The 18,962-nt window shown below is 36.3% G+C and overlaps 1 protein-coding gene across 2 annotated transcripts in view; it reads left to right on the forward strand.

The window, feature by feature from the left end:
- The window catches only part of ALKBH8 (alkB homolog 8, tRNA methyltransferase), a 59,697-nt gene that overhangs the window by 19,845 nt on the left and 20,890 nt on the right, over positions 1 to 18,962 (forward strand). For both annotated transcript variants that reach the window (XM_007494893.3, XM_056794441.1), the window contains one exon: positions 849 to 919. In XM_007494893.3, the coding sequence (XP_007494955.2) occupies positions 849 to 919 (71 nt within the window). The remainder of the gene's footprint in view (positions 1 to 848; positions 920 to 18,962) is intronic.

Here is an 18,962-nt window from a genome sequence, read left to right on the forward strand (position 1 = left end):
AGATTAAAATATAATTGGGAAAATGTTCAACAACATGAAAATGAAACATGATATAATGTTATTTATAGTTTTCTAAATCAACATGCTTCCTACATTTGAGTTTGATATCACTGCCTTAAGTGATCTCAACTAATGGCTACATTCTCATCTAATATACTTATCAGCTCATTGTAAGGAATATATACCCTCCATGAGGGGAAGGACTGTCTCAAATGCTTCTTTTATTTCCCCTACTAAGGGGAAGGATTCTCCTGTATAGAAAACGGATGCCTGCCTAGGCAATCAATTAATTGATTATTGAGCATGAGTAAACAGAACAGAGAAAACAATGCTTTAATCAAGGCCCTACTTAGACTTGATTGTCTAAATCCCAGACAAATCAAATCTAAGTTTGAGTATGGCTTTTGTAATGAAGTGGCACTGATCATAAAGCAGTTGACATCTTTATGAATCCTTGTCACTCCCATACCCTTCTCCTCTAGCTTTAACTTGGGCAGCTGTAGGAACAATAAATTTCTCAAGTAAGAAGTAAATCTAATGAGTTGAACTTGGATAATATAATTTTTCCTGAATATTAAGGCATTAAGATCATTAGACTACTCACAGTGTTTAATTCTCAGTTGGGAAATCATATTTACTTTACGTTTCCCTTTTAGTTCAAATTATAATACTTCCCCTACTATTGCCTGATCTTTTTACTTTACTAAATAGAACCAATTAATCAGTCAAAAAGTATTTATTAAGCACTTATGCTCTACACAAACCCATGTCTGGATTAGTATGTATACCTATAAACTTTAAAAGGGAAGAAAAAGACAATGACCTAACTGATTGATTCTGTGTTTCAGGAATTCCTCCTCACATTGATACACATTCTGCTTTTGAGGATGAGATCATCTCTCTCAGTTTGGGAGCAGAGGTAAATACTCTTAAATTCTGATTAGCTAATACATTTTATATGGTTTGCTTTACATAGAACTGTTTTCCATGTATTTTAATTTTTAGTGTAGACAAGTTCATCTACACTTAGTATACAAAATAAGGCTAACATAATGAATGTCACAGGTGAATTTGTATGAAAGAACCCAGCCTCAGAGAACTAACAATGGTCATGCATTTATCACTTTTTTTGTGTGTAGATAATTTGTGTGCTGATATTCTTCCTTGGTACTTAGTTGAAGATAACTGAGCCTGACACTTCAGTCTTGTACCTTCTCTAAGATAGTGCCATGTTTGTCACTCATTTTCAGTGTGGGTGACATGTGTACTAATTATGTCCTAGATATTTGCAGGTTATATGATATAACAGCAATCTTTCACTTTAGTTCTTTCTCCAAACAGTGAATTAGATTACATGATCCTTCAGGTCTCTTCCAGTGCTAAATCTTATGATTCTGTGGTCCTTTGATATCTACTACAGAGAGTTCAGGTATCAATTTTCACTTTGACTTCCTCAGGCTTTCTTCCTCTGTGCTCATCTTATCCCAGAAAAGCACCTGCATGAAGATTTGCCAGGTTGCTCCTCTTATTACACAGTTTCAGTAGCATACTTGGCAGTCAGTGATCATTGCACAAACCCCTTCTACTTTACAAGATTGCAATCTAGGAAAGAAGAGAGTATATTCAGGCTTTATAGGAAACAAAGAACATATTTGTAATGTTTTATCTAGTCCAGCCTATACTGGAGTAGGCATATCATTGGCAACATTCCTAAAAAGTAACTACCCAGTCTCTAATGATGGGGAACTCAATACTTTAAGAGGCTGCCTATTCTTCTTCTTTTTTTTTTTTTGACAGCCTTAATTGTTTAGAAACTTTTCCTTACATTGAACTGAAATCCATCTCTCTAAGTAGCTATGTTGTATGCTCTGTGGTCAAATGGAATGAGTCTAATCCCTCTTCTGTTTGGTAACCTCTTGGATATTTAAAGATTGTGAGCATTCATCTTCTTAATCTTTTCCTTACTGAGATAAATGCTTCTACTACTTTAAACTACTTTTATATAGCCTATTATAGTTGACAAAATGCTTTTATCATAGCAATTCTAAGAAAGGCAGTACAAATATTATTAGCTCTATTCTCATGAGGAAATAAGTGATAGAGCTGGAGCTGATAGCCAGGGCTTCTAATTCAAAATCTGGGCTTCTTTCTCTTATGCTAGTTTTGCTTTTCAACACTGCATTAGGGGATAGAGAGAATTGCCTCTGGATGAATTCTATCAAGAGGTTACAGTCCTGTTTAAAAGCCTCTGGTGGATTTTTTTGGGGGACGGGTTCCCTAACAAATTGCTTGTATGCTTCTCTAACTTAACTTCAATAATTCAACTATGTGCCAGTCACTCTGCTAGACTCTGGGGAATATGAAGACCAAAACCCATGTATGTGACTGCAAAGAGTTGTGTGACTGCAAACTGTGTTTGTGACTGCAGGGTGTGTGTCTGTTAACAGTGTATATGACTGAAAATAGTGTATATGACCGAAAACAGTGTGTGTATGATATTCAAATTAAGTGTGACTAGTTTGTGTAGGAGTGCAACATGTGACTATACTGTATATGATCGAAAACAGGTTTGTGTGTGTCTGCAAACTGTGTGTGACAACAGTTTGTGTGGCTATAAACAGAGTGTGCGTGAAACTGTGTGTGACTGAGGCAAACTCTGGGCACAGAGAAGGCAAAGAATTTTAAAGATGTAAAGAACCTTAGAGAATATCTCACTAAATTCTGTCTAGGAGAGATGAATAACTTGCCTGATTAACAAGTTAGCAAAAGAACCAGGGCTCGAACTCAGTTTTACTAACTTTAATGTTTTTTTTTGTCTCTTAGTAGACCTATATTTTAATTTCCTTCTTTATCTAGACTATAATTATAAAAAATACTTACCAAATCAGTTATTCAACAGATATGGAGTATGGAGTATCAGTTAAGTGTAAGGCCCTCTTGGCAGTGATGGATTAAAAAAATACAAAAAATAGGCCTCATCTTCCAACAGTAGAAAAGCTCCAACCTATACACCAATACTTGCAATTGAGGATAATGTAGGCAAAATTTAAATGGTTTATGCTGTTGGGCAAATAGTAAATGGTAGGATGCCCTTTAAGGTCCAAAATAGGAATGGTTGCTTTCACCTGACACAATCTGGAAGCCTTTTTCAAGGAAGTTCCATTTGATCTGGGCCTTAGTACAATCTCTTATCTTCTTGATGGCCAAAATCTATTGGCCATGGTTTTTGTCTTCTCTGACCTCTGTGCCCTTCTTTGGGTATAGAATTGCCACATCAGAATTACTTTTCCACTCTCAACTTATCAAATTCCTTCCCATTTCCTTAGAACCTTCGCAAATCTTACCTTTTTTAAAATGAAGTTTTCTTTTTATTAATTAGATGTCAGATGTTTATAAACTTTGCATTTTACTTGTTTGTATATGCATATTTTTACTGCTCAGAAACACCTGCTCATACTAATAATGCTTGTAGGGATAAGACCTAGACCTGTAATTTCACTGTTATATGGAACTCCTGGATCATGAAATTCCTACTACTGCTTAGTGCAGGTTGGCATCTTTTCTTAAACCTATAGTCTTAAAGAGGCGTCTGAGGCAGTATAAGGAAGGCTGTGTATGACTCACCAAGAGTTATACATTGAGCATATATCAGAGATGTATTCAAGCCAGTTCACGCCAGTTCTTGGTTCCTAAACAACGTTACCTTTCTAAAATAATAATATATTTTAAAGTTATAAAAAAATTTATAAAAATAAAAAATTATAAAAATTTATAAATAATTTACTAAAAATGTTATAAATATGCAACTCTTATTTATTCAGGAGTTTTATTATCCATTTTGAAGATTATCCTGTGTCTTGGCTTCCCTTTGTGTCCCTCCTATTTGTTCATTTAATGCTTATTTGTGTGGAAAATGTTTTATAGTTGTGTTCTGTGAATTTTAGACTTACTCCACCCTGTTTAGTCTTTAGAATTTTAGCAACCAGGAATATATACACCCCTACTTAAGAATTAAGTGTTGAGGAGGATGGCCTATGACAGACATGTGCTAGCAAGTGACAAATCAGAAACAACTGACTGACCCTCTGAGCTGTCCAAAGTCAAATTTAAGCCATCATTGGTACACATAAGACACAGAAGTGATGTAAAGAACCGTCTTTATATTTCATGTCACTTCCTGTGAGAGGGACTTGGCAGTGGAAAATGACTTGGAGGAACTCGAGTGTGAGACCTCAGACTGCTTCCCTTAGATGATCACATGGTGAATGATAAGGCTGACTCCCCTTTCCTTGGCTTTTCTGGAGGCAACAGCCTCTGGAAAGACCCATCTCTTGGGACCCCCTTTCTTTGGCTTTTCCGGAGCCTCCGGAAAAGCCCCTTGGCTGAGGCCTCTGAACTCCTGCTGGGTTCGAACCAGGCCAGGGCAGCTATCCTTACCTTTTCCCTCTCTCTCATTCTTAATTTCTTCCTTCTATTGTAAATAAACCACCATAAAATTCCATTCTGACTTGAGTATTTCATTGGAATTTAGAATTTAAATCCCTGGCGACCAACTAAAATATATTCGGTTTCAACCATAAAATTTACCCCTTATAGTCCATATAGTTTATTAGCAGGTAGATTATATAGCTTGTCTTGGCAGATAGACTCCCAGGTATTTTATATTGTCAACAGTTATTTAAAATTGTTTAATGTCTGTCTTTCAATGTCATTAAACATAATACTATGCAGGATGATTTTGGTGATGATACTGAGAGAATTTTATGCTTTTTAAAATCCTTTTTCCTTAATAAATGGCCATTTCCAGTACTTTTAGTCAGAAGTTATAAGAAATGAAAACACATTTTAGTTGGAAAAATTAAAATCTCTTGTCATATTCACCATATCCATTTGGTGTCTCTGGAAGCACACACGGGGTTCAGTTTTCCAAAAGAAATAAAGAGCTTCAGGTTAAAACCTTGTTTGTAACATTTGGAAAAATAACAATGATAAGCCTGTGATGAAGAGAATAGATTTTATTTTTAAAATATAGGTTCAGAGGCAAAGTGAAGCTTAATAATACTATAGTAATTTTATACTTCCTTTCATTAACTCATCATTTGCTCTTTTGACAATGACATCCTATATTTGTCAAGCTTTTCCACTCCCTTCACATTTATTGATCTAATTTTTTATGCCATTGAGACCTTGATCCCTTGAAATTTCCTCAGTTATTTGTTAAATCTTGGCTGTTTAGGCCATGGTCACTTCTCTTCCTGCTTCTGTCTAGCCATTTCAGCAGATACTTATCACACTGGAGTTCCTTGCTTTTTCTCATCTGCCATTCTCAACTTGACTTCCACCTGTGTGTTTTTTCTGCCTATTCTTCAGGACTCCTGAGTATCACTAAAGAAAGAGATCAAGCCATATTGATCAAATCATGCTATTATAACCCCAGCTGGACCCATGGTACTATGCAGCAGTCTTTTTTTTTTGTCAGTCTCTTGTTGACTCTGTGACATTTTAAAATATGTTTCAAGTCTTTTTCTTCTCTTTCCCCTTCAGATAACATTCCTTCCTACTTTATTGAGGTCATCTTAATCTGATGTGATCATTTCATCCCTACTTACTCAAAAAATCTTCTCTCCTTTTTTTTATTCCTCTGTCATCCTTTATGTTTAATGCTTTTTTGGTCTATTTTTTTTTAGAAGAAAATGTTTCCAATCCTTCTAGTTTCCCTAGAATTTCAGGGAGTCATTGTGATCAAAACTATTTTCATAATAATACTTAAGATGCTTTCATTTCTAATGTGGTAAATATCAGTAGATATAATCCACATAAACAAAAGCTCTTTGGCAGATCTTTAATAATTTTTAAGAATGTAAAGGGATACTTCCCTTACTTTGTGACCTTGGGCAAGTCATTTAACCCCAATTGCCTAGCCCTTATAGCTCTTCTGCCTTGGAACTGATACTTAGTATCTATTTTAAGAAGAAGGTAAGGGTTTCAGATAAAAAAGAGCATAAAGGGGTACTGAGACCAAAAAGTTTGAGAACTGCATCTCTAAGTCATTAATCTTATTGAGACTTTAACCTCTCCTTCCTTATATAGCTTGCAAATATGCTCAGGTCCCCTCATTCCCCAAACAAAACAAAAATCTTTCCTTCAACTCTGTTTTGAACTTTCTTCCCCTCCATTAGACTTTTCCAGAGAGTAATCTATACTCATTTTTTTCTACTGTATTATTGCCTATTACCTTAAATCTTTAAACCCTTTTAAAATCTGGTTTTTATCTTCACTCCCCGCCCAGGTACTTTTATTTTTTTAAACCCTTACCTTCCATCTTGGAGTCAATACTGTGTATTGGTTCCAAGGCAAAAGAGTGGTAAGAGCTAAGCAATGAGGGTCAAGTGACTTGCCCAGGGTCACACAGCTGGGAAGTGTCTGAGGCCAGATTTAAACCTAGGACCTCCCGTCTCTAGGCCTGGTTCTCAATCCACTGAGCTACACAGTGGTTCCCCCCTCTTCACCCCACCCCCTGTACTTTTAGATGCCTCCCCTTTTGTTATTTATCTAGAGCATTCATGATGTCATGATGATGTCATTAGAATTGTACTCTAGACCTTTTCTCTGTAACTTTGGAAACCTAATAGATCTAAACATAGATCTGCTCAGACTGGCCTAAGGCCAGTTCTCATTTATTCCAATGGGGACAAAAGTCAAATTTATAACAGTTTAAGGAGTAAGTGAATGGCAATGCAATGCAAAAATAGAGTGCTGTAGCTGGAATCTAGAAGACCTGATTTCAAAAATGGTCTCAGACACTAGCCATGTGACACTGAGAAAGTCATGTAACCTTTATTTGTCTCAGTTTCTTCATTTCTAAAATAGAGATAATAATAGCACTTAGCTCCCAGAGTTGTTATGAGGATCAAATGAGATAGTCTTTGTAAAAAAGCTTGGCACCGTGCCTGGCACATAGTAAGTAGTACTACATAAATGTTAGCTAATAGTAGTAGTAGTAGTAGTAGTAGTAGTAGTAGTAGTAGTAGTAGTAGTAGTAGTAGTAGTAGTAGTAGTATAGACTGTTCTTTGGAGAACTTTTCCAAACTAACTTCATCTCTTCTAACAACAGTCACTAAATTAAATTCATAGATTCACAGCTTATTAGATCTGTTGAGACCATCTGGTCCAACTCCTTGATGTTGAGGTAAGAACTGAAATAGAGAGATTAAGTCAAATGCCTCCCCCTGGTTATATAGCTTATTTGTGACAGTGCTAGGTCTAGAATTTTGGTCATGTCATTCCTTGTGGACAGTTCTTCCCATTGTACCAAAGGAATGGCATAGACAAAAGACACACACACAAAAAAGAAAGAGAATAATGCTTCTATACATTCATCTTGCTAGAAACCATAGATAGTTGCCACAATATAGAAAGAAGGATGGCAATAGAGTTGTTCAGAAGTTCACAAGAGACAAATTCAAGGAAGTATCTAGCAATGAAGGCTACGGATACCCATAAATAAATACAGAAAGATCAGGAAAAAAGCAAGTGGGTAAATTTTACCTTAAAGGTTGTACTGAGACTTGGTAAAATCAACCTTGGATCTGAAATATGATTCTAGAAGGAAAAAGATGGAACAGGAAAGGTACAAGGGGCATGTGAGAGTTGGAGTAGAAAACACTCAGAAAGAAATTCAGAAACCAAAAGAGGAAAGTATGGTAGAGAGCATTTGAATAAGATAAAGAACAATGAAGGCAATCTCTCAAGACGTAATTACTAAGCACCTGCTCTGTGCCAAGAACAAAGAATGACACTGTCTCTACTTTCAGTAATCAAATGGGATAACATGTATAAAGGGCTATTAAATGCTAACTTATTATTAAGGGGCTTATATTCTAATGGGAGAGCCAACAAATACATATAAAATATAAACAGCATAAATATAAATTAATAAATGCAGATATTTATGAGGTAGTTAGTACAGGGTAGTCTGGGAGGGAAGGAGGAGAGTATTAGAAGTTGTGGGATCACAAAAGGCTTCATGATGAAGATAGTAACGATCTTCATTGCAAAGGAATACAGGGAATCTGATATGGAGGTATAGCACATGGGACAGCCATTGCAAAGGCACAGAAACCAAAAATGCAATGTGCACAGATGTGCATGTGTGTGTATAACAGGGAAAACCAATTTGACTTGATCACCAAGTGTGGAAAAGGAAATACCTCAAAATATAACATGAGGCTGGAAAGATAGACTGGGATGCAGGTTGGCAGGGCTTTTAAAACCCTAAATAGAGGAGAATGTATTTTGGCATAGACAAGATAGGAATTTGACCAAGTGGGAGAGACAAAATAGATCTTTGAGAAAAATCACTTTGACAGTACAGCTTAGAAGGGAGATGCTTGAGTCAGGGAGATAAATGAGCAGGTGATTGCAGTAATCTAGGCAAGAGGTGACCTGAGCTGGGGTGGGAACTTTGTGAGTGGAAAGAAGGGGTTGGATGCAAAAGATGTTGTGAAAATAAAAATAAAAAGATTAGACAATTGGATAGATATGTGAGGGAAAACGAGGAGTTGAGGATAATTCTGAGATTTTGAACCTCGGAGTCTGAAAGAGTGGCTTAAACAGAAATGAAGAACTTTGGAAGAGGAAAGTTTAAGGGGGGGAAATCATGACTTCTGCTTTGGACATATTGAGTTTGAGATGTGTATGAGACAGCCAGTTTGAAATGTCTAATAATCAATTAGCAATGCAGGACTGAAGCTTATTGGAAGAGTCTGGAGATGGCTATCTAGATCTAGAAGTCGTTTGCATTCATGTTCCTTTTTTTTCTTAACATATTCTTTCCATCTCCCCTTATTTAAGCTTCCATATTAGATAGGCATTACATATGCAAAATAACTTGTAAAAGACTGGTAGGGATGCCTTTTGGGCAGTCTAAAACTACTTTTAAATGAGCTTGTTCATCTAATGAGTCTTGTTATTACTATTACATTCTCAGTATAATTCAGCAGTGTAGCGTAGCTGCCGAAACATCACATATTTTGGCTATATTGATTCATCAACCCAAAATAAGGAAGAATACCTCTAACTACAACCCATCTTGCCTGATCATTGTTTTTTAAATGCTTTCCTTCTTGATAGACTTTTCCCCCCTTCAAATCTCTTTTCTTGAAGATTCTTTGCTTTGATGTAATTTTCTCATATTTCTAGACCTCATAGAAGTTCAAATTGTCCTTGTAAATGGAACTCAGCACTGAAAATCTCTCTGCCTGCAGCTATGATGGTGGAGTTATTCTTACGGGTTCTGTTTTTTCTAAGCTAGCTCTCTTCACTGAGGAAAAAAGTAAAAAGTAAAAAGAACTTCCTTTATCTCAGTATCTACAAAGATGATAATGCCTGAGAGAATCTACTTGTGGCATGAGAACAGCAGTCGGCAACCTACCAAGAGATATTTTTCTTTTTCTTTTTTCTAAACTCTTATCTTCCCTCTTAGAATTGATACTAAGTATTGGTTCCAAAGTAGAAGAGCAGTAAGGGCTAGCCGGTTGAGGTTAAGTGACTTGCCCAGGGTCACAATGGCTAGGAAGTGTCTAAGGCCGCATTTGAACCCAGGATATCCATGCGCGATGCTCTCCTTTGAGCCACCTAGCTGTCCCCAAGAAACTTTTTTCACAGTGAACATCATTAAATAGGGCACTTGGTTATATTTCAAGTCTAATTGCTTTTTGAATACTGTCTTGAGTCTTTTTCTGTTAGACCTGTAAGAAGAGATTGACTGGATAGCAGAACTGTAGAGTCCAAGATTATGTCTCCTCAGATATATAAGGAACAGAAGGAAAGTTAGAAAAGCAGATAAGTTTGACTGATGTTATACCTGTGCTCTTAGCTTGATACTGCTCTGTTGTGTAACACTTGGTAACTACCTTTAAAGAAGCTTATAGTTTAGTTGGAAATGTCTGACTTTAATAAGAACAACTTCTTGTTCTCATCAGTTTTTAATATTGCCAACTATCCCCTGGCCTTGTAGACATTCTCCTCCCTTGGTTTCCATGACATCCTCTCCTGCTTATGCAGGAAGGATAAGCAGGAAACCAAGGAAGAAAAAGTAAAGGAGGAGGGGAGGAGGGGGTCAGGAGTTTCAGAAGTTGAGGGGAACAAGGAGAACAACTTATGAAAAAAATTCATTGAATCTAACAGCTAAAAGATCATAGATAGAGATGCACATATATACATAGAGTCCAACCCTAATCCTTTACCAGAATTCCAGTCTTACATTCTCAGCAATCTGTTAGACATTATCTCTATCTGAATATCCAGTTGTCAGCTTGTTCAAAATTGAATTAATCACCGTCCCATCCCACTCTGAACCTGCTTTCCCTTCAGACTTCTCTATTTCTGTTGTGGGCTGTTGTGAGCTGCAACATTCTACTAATTACCTAGGTTTATATAACTGTGTATCACTACACTGAGTCAGTGTAAACCCTTACCTTTCCCTCATTTCCATTGCCAATTGTTCTCAGGGAAATGTTGTGGTGAAAGAAGGAGGATCAGAGGAAGGAAGGGAAGGGAAGGGAATGTGAAGGAACAGGCAAGGAAGGTAGCTGGGTCACCCCAGCCCTCGTAGGGAAATTAAGCCCAGCAGAGCATTTTAGGCTAGGGTACAGAACAAAATCAGACTAGACTTCAAGGATATTTAGCTGCGTTTATTTAGGGTTTAAAAAAAGAAAGGTTTTGGGTTAGCTAGAGAAAGTTTGATCTTCAGTTACACAGGGACCAAAGCTCTCAGGACAAAAGGCACCAAAACTCGCACTTCTCTCTTCTTTTATACTTTCTCAGGCATCTCTCACAAAGGAAGTGGGATGTGTCCGAGGAAGTTGAGGTAGAGAGTCCTGGGAGATGTAGTCTCCCAGGGTTCAGAACATTCCAAAACACACAGTCAGTTACTGTTACTTCTGTATCTACAACTTCTCTTCCGTCTTTTTCCTGGTCTCCGCTTGGATAGACATCACCCTCATTCAGATTTTTAGCATCTCCTTCCTGGGCAGTTGTCCTCCTAATTGATCTTCCTGTATCCAGCATTTTCTTTGCCAGTCTATCCATTACACAGATGCCAGAATAATCTAAGGCATCAGTCTGATCGTATTATTACTTACTTTAAAAAAATAACCACCACCATCCAATAGCAGCTTTCTTTTGTCACTTGGATAAAATACCATTTCCTCAGTTGTACTTAGGGCTCTTCCCAACTTATACCTACCTTTCTTCACATACCTGCCTTATTTCACATGACTTCACTTTACACACACTCCAAACTGAATTCCTTAGCTTTTTTCTGAACCATACATGCCATTTCCATCCCCCATGAATGTACTCAAATCAGACTTTATACCTGGCATTTATTCTTTAATAATACTGCCCCTCTGAATCCATATCTTTCTTTAAAACTCAGCTCAGGTACCACCTGTTCTGAGAAACCTTTGATTCCCCTAGTTGTTAGTGTTCTCTGGATCAAATTACTGCTTACTTAGATGTGTACATATTATATCCTGTCATCTCCTTTCCTGCCCCTCCAGCAAAATGGAAGCTTCTTGAGGTCAGGGAAGGATGGTTTTGTTTTTTTCTTTGTAGCCCCATACATAATAGAAGTATAAAAAGTGTTTATGCAATTGAATTTCACATTTTCATTTTTTTCTGGAACACTGTGTCATGGAAATTAATTTTGACCATAAAACTAGAAGATCTCAATTTGAGATCCTGCTTCAGTTTAACCAGACAAACATAATACAGAATGTCTGCATATGGGAATAAAGAGTAGATGAGGGCATCTGCTCATTCATCTGTTGAGACTTAGTCTAATTATAGGATTTAGAACTGGGTAACAGCCTTAGAGATCATCAACCTCCCCTCCCCAACATTTAGAACTTGAGGAAACTGAAACCCAGAGTACTAAAGTAGTTTTAATGTGGCCCCAGAGATAATAAGTGGACAAGCTGAGATTTTAATCAATGCCATTTTATTCTACATAATAACAATGGCTAGCAATCATATAATACATTTAATTTTTAAAGTATCCACCTACAGAGTAAGAACTGATAAAGAGAAACAAGCAAGACATAGTTTTTACATAAATATATCTTTTTGTCAGATGATGCCTTTTCTAGTACTGGGAAGGGTGGGAGAGAGAGAGACTTGGGAATTTTAATGTAGCCAACAAGCAAATAAGTAAAATTTAAAAACCAAAGTGCTTGATTTCTTCCATTTGATCTTTGTAACATCTTTTTTTTTTTAAATAAATAACAATAGATGTTATCACCATTTTATAGATTAGGAAACTAAGACTCAGAAAAGTTATGCTGGTGGTAAATGACCAAGGTGGGATTTGTCTCAACTCTAAATACAGGGCTATTTCCATACAGCTTCTCAATACATTTATCAAATTTGAGTTTCTATGCTTCCCTCCTATTTCATATTGCTATATATGGCCTTGTAGGGAAACTTACTTATTTGCTGTGGTGAGTTTATATTTTAGTTTGTATTTCTCAATGTGTTAAGCTGGATCTGAGTGATACCAAAGGAGATCAGAACTCCTACAAATAGAAGTCATGTAGTCTTTAAAATAGGAGTTCTTAATCTCTTTGTCATGGTTCCCTGTGGTGAAGCCTATAGGCCTCTTCTCAGAATAATGTTTTAAATGCATATAAAATAGAATAAATTGAGTTATAAATGAAATCTATCATACTGAAATGTAGTGTTCTTAAAAAAAAAGAAGTTAATGAACTCTCAGGTTAAGATAGAACTTCTTAGGCAAATTTGCATATAGTGCCTTTTCATATTCAAGTTAGCATTCTTGGCTGCTGTACCTCTCACTTCTGCTACTCTTCATTTAGCAAGCTGTCTCTGGAGGCTGCCCCTTTTGTGGTAAGGCAGAAAACCACATTCATTATTCAGAAAAACTCTCAAAGTGTTTCTCTAAGAACTTTTTAACAGGAAAAGCTTCTGGCAAAGAAAAAATGCGCCAATATGGTGGTATCCTCAAAATTGTAATGTATTAAAACTTATTAGGGATGGTTTTATTTTATTACATATTCCTATTTTTCTTAAAGAGTTTGTCTAGGACACAATTTCCTCATTTGTAAAATGAAAGACAAGATTAGAGTCTTTTCTAGCTCTAGATTCTATTATTCTTTGAGTTTTTAGAGAAAAGATTTAACAAATGTTAATTTGAATATTTCTATGCCTATACTTTGAGTCTTAATACTTATTCTTTCTCTCTTTTTTCAAATGCATTGTAGTTTTTCCTGCCTTTTTTTCCCCTTCTATGTTTGTATTTCAATTTAACAAACACTTATTGAGGACTCATTTTAGGGAGACTTGCATTATCCAATAGAAATTATTTGGAGTCAGATGACTTGGGTTCAGATCCTAGCTCTTCATTAATAAACAATAGAAGGCCACTTTGTATGACCTTGGACAAATCACTTAATCTTCTTTGGCCTCATTTCCCTCATCTGTAAAATTATGGGAGTGGACTAGACGACCTGCAAGTTCTCTACCAGCTCTAAATCAATAATATTATGAATTTTTTTGGGATGAATGGCTCTAATAAAAAAAGTTAATTGCACTTAGTTCAAATGAAGTTAGGAAATGAGAGACCAATTTAGGCTAACCATGGAAGACTTACTCTTGACATAGCTTGTATTTTCACTTTTCTGTAAGTAAAGGAATGCTTATTTTCTCTTTTTTACATGAGTAAAGAAACCTCCATCTTTTCTCATGTTTTATCCCTTTAACTAAATCACATTATTTTTCATTGCCACCTTGTTTAGATTTCTTTTTCTCTTTCTCTCTCAAAAGGTATTCACTTTAGTTGAAATCTAAGTAGAAAAAAAAAGGCTTATCTCTTCACATTTTTTTTGTTTTTGTGTTTGGGTTATACATTGTGTGTTAATGTAACATCTTGTCTGGCTGTTTAGTCATCCTGGAGATCTATATATTGCTTCATGTGTTCCACTGCCTTAAGCACATTATCTTTATAAGCAAGATGATAACAGTGATTGGGATTTTCAGCCCTCACCATCTTGAGTGTTTGTCTTCTATAAATACAAAAAGTGTAAAGGTATAGGATCAAAATGTCTAGCATTTTTATTACTGAGTATAGCTGACTATTTGATCTTTATTGACTCTGCCACCTCAGAAAATAAAGAAAATTGGGTAAAAAAACAAAAAGAATAATTGGGAGTAGCTTCTCTGGAACAAAGCTGTCATGAGGCAGATTGATTCAGTAGAGGCAGAGGAATCCTTAGTGAATTTTAAAAGATATGTATTTTAATCCCTTCTTAAAAATTGTTACATTTAAATACCAAATTAACTCCCTCCTTCTTCCTACCCTCCCCCTCCCTCATTTGAGTGCTTTGACAAAAATATTTGTGTATATAAAGCTGTGTCTTACTTATTTCTGTCTATCAGTTCTTTCTCTGAAAATGGACATTCACAAGTCATTCTTCAAATTATATTTCTTTTTTTTATTTTTTAAACCCATACCTTCTGTCTTAGAATCAATACTATTTATTGGCTCCATGGCAGAAGAGCAATAAGGGCTAGGCAATGTGGGTTAAATGACTTGCCCAGGGTCACATAGCTAGGATATATCTGAGACTAGATTTGAACCCAGGACCTCCCATCTCTAGGCCTGGTTCTCAATCCACCTAGCTGTCCCCCAAACTATATTTCTGTTGCTGTAGATGATGTTCTCTTGGTTCCACTTGTTTCAGTCTTCATAGTTTCATGTAGGTCTTGCTATGTTTTCCCATCATTAACCTATTCATAATTTCTTACACATTCTATCACAATCTTATGCCACAATTTGTTTAGTCATTCCCCATGTTGATGGATCTCCCTTCCATTTCCAGTTCTTTGCCACCCCAAAGAGCTGCTATAAATGTTTTAGAACTTATAGTTTCTTTTCTTTTTTTCTTAATCACTTTAAAAATAATCCTAATAGTGATATTACTGGGTCAAAAGGGATGCACAGTTTTATAACTCTGAGCATAATTCCAGATTGCTCTCCAAAATGGTTGGATCAGTTCACACCCACCAATAGTATATTAATGTTCCCATTTTTCCACATCCCTTCCAATGCTTATCATTTCGCCCTTTTATCATTTTAGCCAGTCTGATAAGGATGAGGTGACAACTCAGAATTGTTTTGATTCACATTTCTCTAATCAATAATGATTTAGAAAGTATTTTCATATAGTTATATATAGCTTTGATTTCTTCATAATTGTTCATATCTTTTGAACATTTAGCTCTTGAGGAATGACTCATATTTTTATATATTTGAATAGAAACTACCCCTCCCTCCCACACATACATACACAGCTTATTGCTTTCCTTCTAATTTTGGCTACATTAGTTTTATCTGTACAAAAATTTTTCAATTTAATGTATTCAAAATTATTTTTTTTTTAAACTCTGATCCCTAGGAATGTTTAATTAGGATAAAGATCTACGTGGAGAGGACAAGTAGGTGGTTTGGTGAATTGAGAGCCAGTCCTAGAGACAAGAGGTCCTAGGTTCAAATTTGACCTCAGATACTTCGTGTCTGTGTGACCCTGGGAGAATCACTTAGCCCTCATTGCTTAACCCTTACCTCTCTTCTGTCTAGGAACCAATATATTATTGATTCTAAGATGGAAGATAAGGTTTATTTTTAAAAATCCACTTGGAAATACTGAATTTGGATCTTTTTAGTACTTTTCTCAAGAAAAATGGAGTTATATGTAACTTTAGAACTTTAAAACTTTAGAAAAACTTTATAACTTTAGAAAAATGTTAGATGGTAGAAATCAGAGGATTTCCATAGCATTATTTGAGAATATTAGAAAAGTATCATCCCAGATTTGGACATGTAGAGTATTGGCTCCATCTCATTTTCATCCTATTATTAAATTGATATTTTGGTCAAGAATATCAGGTCAACAAATCAACTAATCATGTTCAGCCCCTACCTTAGTCTCCTAGTCTCTTGTTTGCAATACTCAAGAAATAATGTTTTAATGAGTAAAGAACCAATAATCTTCCTTCCTTCCTTCCTTCCTTCCTTCCTTCCTTCCTTCCTTCCTTCCTTCCTTCCTTCCTTCCTTCCTTCCTTCCTTCCTTCCTTCCTTCCTTCCTCCCTCCCTCCCTCCCTCCCTCCCTCCCTCCCTCCCTCCCTCCCTCCCTCCCTCCCTCCCTCCCTCCCTCCCTCCCTCCCTCCCTTCCTTCCTTCCTTCCTTCCTTCCTTCCTTCCTTCCTTCCTCCCTCCCTCCCTCCCTCCCTCCCTCCCTCCCTTCCTTCCTTCCTTCCTTCCTTCCTTCCTTCCTTCCTTCCTTCCTTCCTTCCTATCATTTGGTCTCAAGTGATGAAAACTGACTGGTTGCTCATAAATAGGGATAGAATTATGAACAGTTTAATTAGGGTCAAGTTTAGATTTCTCAATTCTCATCATTTATTAAGCCAAGTTTTCTTCATCAGTCATTACTGTCTGCCAAGAAGAGAGAATGTGTATAAATTTCATAGATGCATATGAATTATACCCTTTTAAAAAATTTCCCAACTCAGATTTGCTGTATATTTTTTCATGCTGACACTGAGGCTCACAACCCATATATACAACTAATTCAATTCAGTCAAACAACTATTTATTAAGTGTTTACTATATGCTAAATGTTAGATGAAGAAGTCCAGCCTCTCCAAGAGTCCTGCATGGATTCTTTCACCTAGGAGGGAAGCCAAGGACTGACAAAACAAATGGGAAAGAAATTTAAGATGGGAGATGCATAGAGCAAATAACAGACAGAGAACATGAGAAAGACACTATGTGGTGTCCTGAAGGTGAGTCAGAGAGAGAGACCATTCCCCCATTTATTATATCTTTTCAGCTTTGGGGGTTTTGGGGGTGTCCATCGAACAAAGGAAACAGCAAAGGTTTTAACATAAAATTAGCATCCAATTACAAAGATAAAAACATGAGTAGTAACACAATTGTGCAGCCAGGTATCCAGGAAGAGTAATTTGCAAGTCTTTCCTGACTAGTGAAAAAACTTCAGTCTTCCCAAATCTGGGCCTTTTTCCCTCTGACCAATTTTCCAGATGTTAAAGTGTAAGTCTTTGACATTCCAAAAGACTTTTACCACTTGTCTGCCGGCTTTCAGACTGTAGATAATAATAGAGACTTAAATTTTTAAGTTGAACAAAATTTTAACCCAATCCAATTTAAGGATTCAGAAATCAATCATGTGAAATAGTAGAAATATATCCATATTGGTCTGATTCATGAACACTTTGCTCATTGGAGTCAGCTTTTGAATACATCTTATATATCTTCATGATTCTTCATTTACTGAAACCCTTCATTAGCGACATAAAGAAAGGCAGAAAAACTGTCCCTATTACTCTCTAGGATGTAAATTGTTGTGTACATAAAAGATATATACCGAGTATATGGAAAATAATTTCAAGAGTCAGGCACTAGAGGGGAAGGAGTTTAATAGGAAAAGACTCTTGCAGAAAGTAGGATTTGACCTGAATCTTGAAGGAAACCTGGGAAACTAAGAAGCTAAGTTGAATTGGGAGAGTATTCCAAGCAAAAAGGTGAAAGATAGAGTATCAGGTATAAGAAACAGCAAATAAGTCAGGGTAGCTGGATCATAGAGTGTGTAAGAAGCCTGGAAAGAAAGGAAGGGGCCAGGTTGTGAAGAGCTTTAAATGTCAAACAAGATTTTGTATTTGATCTTGGAGCTAATAGAGAGCCACTAGGGTTTATGGAGTAAGGAACTAACATGGGCAAACCCGTAGTTTAAGAAAATTACTTTGGTTGCTGAATTTAGAGAAAGGAGTTGGGGTGAGATTTGAGGCAGAGAGACTGATTAAAAACTTACTGAACTAGTCCAAATGAGATATGATGGGAGCCTGCACTAGGGTATGTGAGCATAAGTAGAGAGACAGTATTGGACAACAGATGGACATAGGGGAAAAGGGAATGTGTAAGGGAATAAGCATTTATGTAGCATCTACTATGTGCCAGGTACTGCACTAAGTACTTTTCTAAAAAAACGTATCACTTTCAATCTTCTCAACAACCTTACAAGGTAGATACTTTTATTATCTCCATTTTATAGTGAAAATGAGGCAATCAGAGGCTAAGTGAGAGACAAGATTAAGTGATTTACTGAGTCGCACAGGTAATAAGTATCTGAGGCTGGATTTGGACTCAGGTCTTCCTGACTCCCATACCAGAACTTTGTCTGCTTTACCACTAGCTATCACTTATCACATATGATTGGTGCAGATAAGAAGCCACAGAAAACACTGAGGTTTTGAACCTTGGATGACTGTGAAGATGGTGACGCTTTTGGAAGTAATAGGAAAAGTGGGAAGAAGGGAGAGTTTTGGGGGAAAGATTTTGGACATGTTGAGCTTGAAGTGCCTATAGGGATATTCAGTTTGAAATGTTCAAAAGGCAGTTATTGATACAGGACTGGGGCTCAAGAGAAAGATTAGGACTAGATATATAGATTTGGGAGTCATCTGCATGGAGATAGTATTTGGACCTATGAAAGCTGATATGATCACAAAGCAAAACAGTATAAAACATGGGTTCTTAACCTTTTTTTTTTTTCAGTCAGATCCTTTTGGCAATCTAATGAATGTTATGGACCCTTTCTCAGAACAAATTTTAAGTGAATAAACACAATACATGAATTCCAAATGAAATTAATCATATTGAAATACATTTATCAAAATTATTTTTAAAGTTTATAGACCCCAAGTTTAGAAACTTTGATATAAAGAGAAAAGCGAAGGCCCAGGTCATCACAGGAACAACAATAATAGAAAAAGAATCCTTAACTTAATCACCTCCTGAAAAAGAGGTGATGGACTACAGATTTATTTTGCTTGACTATATATGTTCCAAGAGTTTTGCTTTT

The sequence above is a fragment of the Monodelphis domestica genome, chromosome 4 (genome assembly GCF_027887165.1).
Source record: "Monodelphis domestica isolate mMonDom1 chromosome 4, mMonDom1.pri, whole genome shotgun sequence".
NCBI classification, from domain to species: Eukaryota; Metazoa; Chordata; class Mammalia; order Didelphimorphia; family Didelphidae; genus Monodelphis; species Monodelphis domestica.